The sequence below is a fragment of the Bubalus bubalis genome, chromosome 23 (assembly GCF_019923935.1).
Source record: "Bubalus bubalis isolate 160015118507 breed Murrah chromosome 23, NDDB_SH_1, whole genome shotgun sequence".
In the NCBI taxonomy this organism is placed as follows: Eukaryota; Metazoa; Chordata; class Mammalia; order Artiodactyla; family Bovidae; genus Bubalus; species Bubalus bubalis.
Genome location: NC_059179.1, coordinates 22184235 through 22194634, shown reverse-complemented (window position 1 = coordinate 22194634; position 10400 = coordinate 22184235). Strand labels below are relative to the sequence as shown.

The 10400-nt window shown below is 59.8% G+C and overlaps 1 protein-coding gene across 2 annotated transcripts; it reads right to left on the bottom strand.

Annotated features, from left to right (window-relative positions):
* Window positions 1–3045: 3045 nt before the first annotated feature.
* On the bottom strand, window positions 3046–9977 carry TLX1 (T cell leukemia homeobox 1). 2 transcript variants are annotated; one of them, XM_044935126.2, is made up of 3 exons: window positions 9085–9977; window positions 6821–7058; window positions 3046–4631 (listed from the first exon to the last, which is right to left on the bottom strand). In XM_044935126.2, the coding sequence occupies exons 1-3, from the start codon at window positions 9665–9667 to the stop codon at window positions 4409–4411; spliced, it is 1044 nt and encodes a 347-aa protein (XP_044791061.1). In that variant the 5' UTR covers window positions 9668–9977; the 3' UTR covers window positions 3046–4408. The 2 variants fall into 2 exon arrangements, with proteins under 2 accessions (XP_044791061.1, XP_025129829.1); XM_025274044.3 differs by having other exon boundaries at window positions 3050–4631; window positions 6821–7022.
* Between the last annotated feature and the right edge of the window lie 423 nt (window positions 9978–10400).

Here is a 10400-nt window from a genome sequence, read left to right as displayed (position 1 = left end):
TGGGGGGGGGGGCAAGTGTGTGGGACGGTGGGGGCCAAGTGTGTGTGGGGGGGCAAGTGTGTGGGGCGGGGTGGGGGGGGCAAGTGTGTGGGGCGGGGTGGGGGGGGGCAAGTGGGGGGCAAGTGTGTGTGGGGCAAGTATGTGGGGGCAAGTGTGTGGGGGCAGGGGGCAAGTGTGCCTGAGCAAAGTTGGAGAAACAGAACGCAAGGGGGTCAGTTTCCTCCAGCATCTGGCCTTAGTGTAGCATCTGGCCCTTAGTGCAGCTCTGGGGCCCCAGCTCTAGCCCACTGCCCCTTGCAGCATGTCCTCTGAGTCCCAGCTGCTCCAATTCTGCACAGCCTGGAGATCCCTGCATAACTGTATCATACACCTGGAACCGGCCTGCCCACCTGCAAGTCACTCACGCCACAAACAGGACGCCTGTCTGAGTCCTGGGCCCAATGCAGACCCCGTACCTGCCACTGCGGTGGGGGCTTCAGGAGGCAGTGCTCAGACTGTGCCCATAGAGCTCACAAGCACGGATCTGGCCACACAAAGCCGCTATTATCATTAACAGGTTAGGCCAGATTCTCTGTGTGCCACCCCAGGGGGCGGGGGCACGGGGCGCTAGGACCCCAGCCCTGCTTGGGTTTCTGGGCCCCAGAAGGCCACCACTCAGCCAGCCAGGTCTGAGGGGGTGATCAAAGCTCACTCACTGCAGAATTTGGTCAGTGCAGTCGGCTCACTCAAGCCAAGGAAGGATGTGGCCCTTTCTGCTCAGACAGGTTCGTTAATTCCTCTTCTCCCTCCGCATCTCTACACACCATTATTCGGATCATTTGTTCCTTTTCTATTTCTGAACAGAGACAGACCCTTGCTTGCAGGAGCGGTGGCAGATAGGAGTTGTGAGCTTTCTTTGTGCGGCGGGTAGTTGGCCCTGATTGTGACCCTGGCAGCCCCCCTCCCTTCCAGCCCGCGTCCCCTCGAGACTACGGGGTGTGCGGGCCCAGCCGCCATCCCGGCCTGTCCTCAAGGCGGCCCTCGGCCGACGCGGGATTTACCGAGATTCGGTCCCAACGAATTCCCGACCGAGAAAGGGGAGTCGTACGCCGTCCTTCAGCGCCGAGGGCCCCAGTACCCCGGGGAGTGTGTCCCCACCCCTGGGACGCGTCGCCCAGGGTCCCGAGCGCGTGGGAGGGGCCCCGGGAGAGCGCGCGACCGGGGCGGCCTGGGATCCCCGGAAACAGGCGAGCGGGAGCCGGAGCGGGGAGGGGAGGGGAGTCGGGTGGCCTCCCGCGATGGGCGCCCGGGATTCCGGCGTGCGGAAGCCCAGTTCTCCGAGAGGCCCGAATAAGCTGGACAGGGTCCGAGAGCAGAGGGTCTGAGGGGCCTAGCCCCGCGCTGTTTTGAGTGTGACCCCAGCTGTTGGTGAAGATCCGGGACGTAGGAGGCATTTGGGGGAGGAGGTGTGTTATGCCTGATTTTGCCTGCTTTGTCTCGCCAGAGCAGGGGTGAGGGAGTGCTGGTGAAGAGTCGGGGTTCTCGGGAGTTTGGGGGTTGACTTTGAGCCAGACAGCCACTCCCCGTTCCTGCCTCGGCTAGACAGTCTGTGGCCAGAAAATATCCAGGAGCCCCCGGGCGCCCAGCCTGAAGGGTCCCAGGAGTCAGGAGGTGGGAGGAAGGCCCCAGTTTCCCCTGGGGTCGGCAACTCTGGAATAGAGCAACCGGCAGGCACTGAAGGTGCCTCTTAAAGACCAAATGGAGGAGAGACCGCACCAAATGAAAATGGTTTGGGCTAGGCAGCTCCAGTCCCGGCAGGAGGGGAGGGAGAGCCAGACCTACCCAGGTAGGAGGAGTAGAATTCTGCGGTTCCAAGAGGATATTTCCGGATTTCGATTTCGCTTGGCCGGGTACTGGATACCGCCGCGGGCACAGGCAGGAGGCCCACTGCAGACCTGACTTTGAGACCACAACTTTCTCCCCTCGACCCACACACTGTCAGGGTCTGGCCTGGTCACCCGGTGGGTCTGGGGTTGGGGTAGCCCCTCCACTTTGGAAGTCCTTTGGACTCAGAATCCTCCTCTCCTGCCCAGATCCTGCTAGAAGAGGAGCACAGATAAGGGTGGACAAGCAGTGCCCCTTCTACACTCAGCCAGATTTCCTCCTGGGCCTCCTTGGGTTGGAGGTTGCTGTGCTTTGTCCTGTGATATGGCAGAGCCAAGAGGGCAGTCTAGGCCAGGATGAGTACTCTGATGGTTTCCATAACTCTCCTGCCCTCAACTCCAGTCTGAGTGAACACGGCTCTGCATACACAAACAAGTCCCACACCCTCCTCTCTTCCAGTTTTTAGCCATAAAGTTCTCTCACTCTTCCACCCTAAAGAAAGAGCCCCCTATGTCCCCACTCTACTACCCCAGGATGGCATGTTTCCCAAAGCCTCTACCACCTGGCTTCTTCCAGAAAAGCAGGCTTAAGTCAGTTTTGTATGTCCTGACATTGGTCTGGTAGGTGGGGGACTAAATGTTATGGGGAGTGTTGTATACTGTGGCTGCTGTCCGGCTAGAGTGGTCTGGGGCCTCTCTGAAGGTCCTGGGAAGTCAGTTTTTCAGATCCCTCCTAGGCCAGGCTAGTCTGGAAGCTGGGAAGTCTTGCTTCAAGCACCACAGAAGATCCTGGTCCAATTACTCATAGAATGCTCCAATCTCTGCAGCTTGCTGGGTAAGGTCCTAGAACCCCAAACTTCTAGCAGATGTGTATACCCCTACAATGGATCTGCACACCCCACCATCATGTACTCCAGCAGTGTACAATTAATTATACCCACTAACACAGCACCATACACACTCACCGCAGGGACATGTCATCCACAATGATACATATTCCCCATTAATTCACTCCCCCAATTATATACAATCCTAGACAAGTATCACTCATACAATGAAATACACCTCTAACACATGATTACATACATACAATTATAGATGATATACGACCATAAACATTCATACATTTAACACAAAAATAGATTCATAATGAAAAACTAATATGTACTCTCACAAATATTAGCCCCTGATTCACTAATAATCATGGATGTTGGTAGGTGATTATACAACTACCCAAAAAGCCACATTTACACATGATCACATACATACCAATACAAGTCTGTATATATAGTGGTAGTTTTGATTCACAACTGAAGCAAAATAAGCACACACAACTGCATACAAAATTACACACTTAAACACTTATTATACAAACCTTCATTGTCAGTATAACATCCTGATTGCCCACACCATCACAAACACACAACGCACACACGTAACTCTCACTCCCAAAAACAAATCTTGAGCACTAACTGTCCCGGGAGACACTGGCTCTCCCAACTTTTCTCACTGCCGCCTTCTCTTCATTTCTCCTCCTCCTTCTTTCCTCTTTCCAGAACCTGACAGTCCTGACCCCAAGATGTCCTTCAAACTTAAGTATGAGGGGCTGCCCTGGCTGCACCAGCTCACACCAGACCCAAGTAGCTGCAAGGTGCTGGGCTCAGCAAGGAGCAAGCAGCCTTGATTCCGGATTCAGAGGGTTTTATTATTTTTTTTCACATAAATTACACAAGCACTTTATAAAAAGGTTACACAGAAAACACCTTATAAGTGCATAACTTAAACCCCCCCCCCCCCCACGAACAGGATCTGGAGACATAGGCTTTTTGTGTGGAAACCTGCCTGTGCGTACCTGGGTGCGGCTAGGGTGTGTGATAGGGGTCTGGCAGGCCAAGTGACGCTGTTGTGGCTGTTGTGTGTGCGATGGTGTGTCACAGTGTGACTGTGGCCTTGTATTTGTGAGAAGTGCCATGCTGTTCAGAATGAATCTGGGCCACCCCGATCGTAAGGGCCAAAGGAGTGAAGGCTATAACCCTGTGTGTGCAAGACACTCTGCCATAGGGCCCCTGTGACTGTGGGGAGACACCAGGAGGGACAGTGAAGTCACGTCCGTGTGGGCCGGCTACTACCGGGAGTGGAGAACAGAGAGGGTGGTCTTCCCAGGGCAAGTTCAAAGGACAGTTCATGCTGTCCTCTAGGGACCCCACCAGCTCTTCTTCCACCACCTCTTCTGCCTTTCTCAGTCCCACGTTAAAAATCATAATAAAATAAAATAGACGCTAACGGAGGACTCTGAACAGTTCCAGCAGGCGCGGGACCGCGTAGGCATCTGGGAGACGGCGGCGCGTCCCTTTCCTGCGCGCTCTCTTCTTCTTTTCCACCCAAAAGAGAACGGCCTCGGTGCGCGGGCCGGTGCGGAGGGGCGCCGCGATCCCCGGAGGCGTGTAGTCTGCGGCGGAGGGCAGGGGAGAGTCCTGGCTCTCGGGGGCCTGGAGACCCCTTGGCTGGGCCCGGGTCTCGGGTCTCTCAGAGAGTAGCAGACAGGCTCACTCGCAGGCCGACGCCACGGACGTGACGCTGGTGATCTTGGTCGAGTCGTCAGACCACGGCTGCAGGTTCTGCAGGGCGAAGAGCGAGGAGTTGTGCACGCACAGCGGGTCCGCGGGCAGAGGCTGAGCCAGGCTCTTCTGGAAGGCCTCCTGCTGCAGCTGCAGGAGGATGCGGTTTGCCTGCTGCCTCTCGGCCTCACGCTCCTCCGCAGTCTGCCGCCTGCACCGGGGACAAACCGTTACCCACGCTTCGGGTGCGCTCCCGGGAGACCGCCTGGGAGAGCGCAGCTCCCCTTCGCGGACCCCAATTCCAGCTGGGGGCCCTTGAAAACACTCCCCTATCTTGAGGGTTCTGACTCCGACAAAGACTGGAAACCACCAAAGTAGATAGGGGGTACTCTGGGGGAGCTGTAGGGAGATCCGCTAGGCCCAAGCAGTTGGGGCTCTCTGGCTCCAGGCAGGGCCCACACCCTCACCGGCCTTGGAAGGCACAAGCAGGGCTAGGATGGCATTTTGCCTCTCCCCAGACTCGAGGAAGACCAGGAGCCTTCCCAAGTCTGAGCGGTCTCACCCTCCCCATCAGTCCAGGGCAGAGGCAGGGACCAGTGGATGTGAGCTGCCACGATGGACCTCTTCACCCCCTTTCTCTCTGAGAATCTCTCCCAGACTTCAGACCTCCTGCGCCAAGCCCTGTGCCGGCTGGGATTCCCGCCGGACCGACTGGCTTCCTCCGAGGCGGTCCAGGGAGGCGATGACTCACTTATTCCATTTAATGCCTCCCCTCCACCCAGTCAACTGAGATCAAACGTCTGTCTCTAAGGTGGACAGACCTAATGGGAGTCCCCGGGGCCTCCAGAAGCAATTTGTAGGCGATCGATGAAGACGAGCGAAGCCAGCGAGAGGGCCTCTCCCAGCAGCGGACGCCGACCTTCTTCTCGTCGCCCTTTCTTGCCTTTTCGCTCTGCTCTGTCTCTCGTCTGCCCGTTCTTTCCTGAATTTCAAACTATTTCTCTTCTTTAGGCTTTGTGTCTTTTTCTCTGGTTTTCCTCTCACCCCACCCCTTTCCTTCTCTCAGAATTTAAGGGAATTTGTTTGAAACGAAAATGAAGGTTTCAGTAATCTATTGCTTTTCTTTATTATACATAAGACTTCTTCGCCTCCAGGGAAGTCCACTCTATGTTTTATTTTCTCCCTGGGTGGGGTGGTTATCTTTGCCCCCACCTTGTGTATCAGTTTCTCTAAGCCTGCTATACTATTTTCTCTGTGCGCCCACCCCAAGGGCTTGCCTGACTCCCTCCCCTAGGCCGTAGCCTCGGATCGGCCTTGGGAACCCGAGTGCGTTCCCCCCTCCCCCCTCCAGTCCTTGCTCCCTCCCTAGCTTTCCAGAGGTCTGAGCTGCGTCCCCCACCCTTTCCCCAGCAGCAGGAATGTGGGGAGAGGGGGAACAGACTCGCGGGGCAGTGGCTTCCTTTGTGGCCACGGTGGCGGAATCTCAGGCAGATTCCTCGCCTTCATTCAGAAAAAGAGGAAACTCCAATTCCTTCCTCCGGGCCCAGGCCCTCCCTGCCCGGCGCCGGGGACTTCGCCCAGACTCTCCTGCTCTCCCGCCTGAGACCTGAGCTAGCAAGAAACTCCCGGCGTGTGTGGAACCCAGCAGGCGGGCCAAATGTGCGGGAGGATGCAGGGGTGCAAAAGGGTTCAACCGAATAAAGCGCCTGCTTGTGGGGAAAACGAGTGTAGCTGTGGGTGTGTGACGGGATAAGAGAAAATGTTTCTCTCTTACACACACATACCCATCTGTTCCTGATTGATCCCCCTTTCAGTGGGACCCTCGGAAACCCCGCCGCAGGCGGCGCAGATTGATTTTCCCCTTCCCGGGTGGGGGACCTGCTGCGCCCAGGCCAGGCGTCTGGGGAGGAGGGGGACAGCAGGGCCCAGGCTCGCGGTCTGGGGCCCCAGGCGCTCTAGCAGGAGCCCCGGCTGGGGCGCAGAAACAGGGAGCGTGCTATTCTGCCTCCGGTCTCCAGGATAGAAGAGGCATGTACGCGTAAGTCTGCGCAAACAAAAAGTCCCTCAGGACTCGCTGATCTCGGAAGCCCAGACGGCGTAGACTGCTTAAATCCAGACGTATACCCCAAGCAGCGGCAGAGACCAGCCGCGTCTACCACCGCACTGAGTGTGCCGGCCAGAAAGCCAGAAAGCAAAACAGAGGGGGCTCTCCGGCCCCATCCAGTCATCGGCCACGGTTGCTTCCCACTCCCCTCTGCTTCCCACTCCCCTCGAGCCTAGCAGAGCGGTCCGCTCCTCCGAACCAGAACCATCCATCGGAAGTCAGGGATCGAAGGAGTGTGAATTCCCCAGGAGAGGCCTGGAGCCAGAGACTGTGCCGCCCACGCCCCACCAGCTCACCTCCACTTTGTCCTCCGGTTCTGGAACCAGGTTTTGACTTGCGCGTCGGTCATTTTGAGCGCCTTGGCCAGGGCGGCGCGCTCGGCCGAGGCCAGGTACTTCTGGCGGTGGAAGCGCTTCTCCAGCTCGCAGATCTGCAGGCGCGTGAAGGACGTGCGCGGCTTCTTCTTCTTGGGGGGCGTCCGATTCTGATAGGGGTGACCTATACGGCGTGTTACAGTGAAGGGTGAGAGGGCCACTGGAGCGGGAGAGACAGACAGACGGCAGAGGCAAGCGGCAGAGCGTCAGGAGGCGTCCCAGGCTCGACACCCCGCGAGTCAGCGAGCCCAGCGGCTAGACCCCAGAAGCAGGCCGGTGGTCCTCCTGTCAGCCCTCAGCTCCAAGCCTGTGGCCTGAAATGCCCCCCCACCCAGCGGCCAGCCAGGCCAACTCCGCGGCCTCTGACACCACAGAGGCCTCCCTAGCCCTGGGCTCCCATGTGTCCATCAAACACAGATGCAGTCTTTTTGAGGGGCATGTCTGAGGCTAGCTAAAGGTCGCATTCCCCCCATAGCCCCAGGCCTCCAGCCTCAGAGAAGCTGCTCAACAGTAAGAGATCATCCTTGGTCAAGGCCAGGAATCCTGGATCCTGCCCTGAGGCCTCCATTACACACCAACATACAGACACATCACATACAACAGGGTACAAATGAGAGATCTACAGACCCAGACAAGCTAACATAGACGACAAGCACAGGCACAGAGACAGATGCCTGAGGTGACAGCCATAAACTCCTTCCGAGCCTTCTTTAGGGCTGAAGCAAGGTTAGGGCAGGCTGTGGCTCCCCTCAGTGGGCTACGTGGAGTACCTTTCCACCAGTGGGTTCCCAGTGGTACCAGGCTGGGGGGGCTGGTGGTGCTCCATCAGGTCCCTTTAAGATTAGCTTGGCCTGGCTGGGGGAGTAGGACGGGGCACTAGGCCCTGCCTCCCCAGGACTGAGAGGACTTGGGCTGGGGCACAGGGGCCCTTCTTGAGGCCCAGAGCGAATGGATCTTCTGCTTTCCTCCACCCCTCTTTGCCACTGACCCAGAATCTGGGCCAAGGTTTCAAGGCTGGAACACAACGCTAGCCCAGGGTCTAGCTCTTAACTGCCTATTCCCCTTCCACCGTTGGGCCCTGGAGCCCGAGCCCCACGGGAATCCCACGTCGTGGTCGATCTAGGCAGCCGCCTCTGCCTCCTGCTTCCTCTCTCTCTAAGGCCCCGCCGGGAACCCAGGCTCAACTCAGGGCTGTTTCCCAGCGGACTTGGGGGCCTGGCCTGGCGGGAAGATCGCAGTCTCGCATCCAGGGAACGCTAGGGGCGGCGGGAAGTAAGGCGGCGTGGAAAAGGACCCGCTCAGGAGCAAAAGCTGAGTGCCGTGAGCGGAAGCAGGAGCGGAGGGAGCCGAGGCGAGCAGAAGCAAGGCGCAGAGCAGGCAGCGGAGAGGAGGGCAGACGGCCACCGCCGAGTGCGTTATCGTCCCAGGGGTTCTTTCGGCTGCCGATCGATCACGGGCCTGGCCGGTGCATTATTCACGCCAGAGGAAGCGAGGCTGGGCCCAGAGCGGAGGACGCCGAGCCCGGACAGAACGAAAATGAAGCAGGCAGCTCAGCCTAGTCTCTGCCACTGACCCGGACGGGGCCCGCGGTCCGGGAAGAAAGGCCGGCCAGCTCTGCGGCTTAACTCCGGCTCACTGCCTCTATCGGGTCGGGCAGTGCGACGGGCACTGGACCTTGGAGCGCGAAATGTGTGTGTGTGTGTGTGTGTGTGTGTGTGTGTGTGTGTGTGTGTAGGAGAAGGAAGGTGGGGAACCTGTTTCCCTTGAGTCTGATTCTGGGGTTCGCCGCCTCGGCCAGACAACGTCTGCCAGGACGGAAGAAAGAGTTTGTTCACCTCGCGCCCCTTTCTCCAAGATCCCCGAGCCCCAAATGCCGGCAGAAGGTAGTCCCGACGCTACAACCCCTTCCCTTCGCCTGACCGGCCCAGGGACTCCGAGAAGGGATCAGGGAGAACTTCTCAGAGCAGGGGGTCCTGTGGGAGAGACGAAGAGGGGCCCAGGCTTGGAGAACTCTTCCAGCGAGTCGATTCCGCGAGAGAGGCGGCGGGTGGCGGAACTTGGGGGAAGCACCCAGGGGAGCCGGGCGGCCGGGCGCGCAGAGGGGGCTGCGGGGAGCCCCGGGGCGGAGGAGGGGTAGAGGAGAGCCGGGGCCGCGGCCAGGCGGGGCGCGCGCGGGCCGGACTCACCTGTGAACCTGTCCTTTGTGTATCTGCGGTTACTCTCCATCCAGGGGAAGGTGAGGCCGGTGAGGTTGTTGACGCCCGGCACGGCAGGCACGGAGGGCACAGTGGGCAAACCGGTAGCCAGAGGTTGAGGATGGGCCACCGCTCCAGCTAGCGGCCTGTGCGCAGGCACTCGGATCACTCCCGCAGCACTCAGCGCGCCCCCACCGCCGCCGCCACCCCCGCCGCCGCCGCCGCCGCCACCGGGACCGGGGCCGCCCGCCAAGGCCATGTTCACGTTGTAGGAGCCGGCCAGCGGGCCCATGCTGCACGCGCCGCCGCCGCCGCCCGCCGGGCCACCGGGGCCACTCGGGCCTCCAGCGCCATAGGCCCCCGAGCCCCCGGCCCCCGGCCCGGCTGCGGGGCCCCCGCCGCCGTAAGGGTAGGCGCCTCCAACCAAACACCCAAGGCCGTATTCTCCGTCCTGGAGGCGCGAGGAGGGCCCCATGCAGCCGCCCTGGTCTGGGCTGTTGAGGATCTGGTCGATGCCAAAGCTGATGGGCTCCGCGTGGCCCGGGTGGAGATGGTGCGGACCCAGGTGCTCCATCCTGGCCCCCGACCCCAGCCCCGCGGAGGGGGGGCCTGGGCGGTGGCACTCGCTGTGCTTGGCTCGGGGACAGCGCGCGGCGGCGCGGAGGCGGCAGCGGCTCCTGGCTGCGTGGAGACTTGGAGGCGAAGTGCGCAGAAGGGCTAAAGTGGGCGGGGGGGAGGGGAAGGAGAAGAGGGGGCGCCGTATTCTTCCCCTCTCCGGCTGCTCCTTCCCCTCTCCGGCTGCTCGGTCGCTGTTGACTCTGGGACATCAATCACCGGGCGAAAAAGCCCGGTGCGAGCTAGCCTCTCAGTTTCGGCCGGGTCTCTCCATTGGCTGTGAGCGGAGAGGAGCGGGGTGAATGACAGCGCGGGGGAGGGGCGGAGAAGGCGAGAGGAAAGCCTGGAGCGGAGACAGATGTAAGAGCCAGAGACCGAGGGACTGAGACCGAAGCTCAGAGAAGTAGTTCAGGAAGAGAGGGAAGAGGCGAACCAGAGGCTTCAAAGGAGAAAGAGAATAGGAGGCTGGCATTCCCAGAGACGGATAGACAGATGGCCCCAAGGAGGTGGAGGTCAGAGCCCTCTTCCCCGCCTGGCAGGAGCCACCCCCTCGCTTAGAATTGGGCCAGAGGAGCTAGCCCACCAGGCCTCTGGGGAAGGGGCACCCAGCGCTACTGGAGAATCTCCCCAGGGGCTCAGCCGGGAAGCCCCAGTCTGTCAACCAGAAGATTTACTCCCAATTTTGTCTGGCT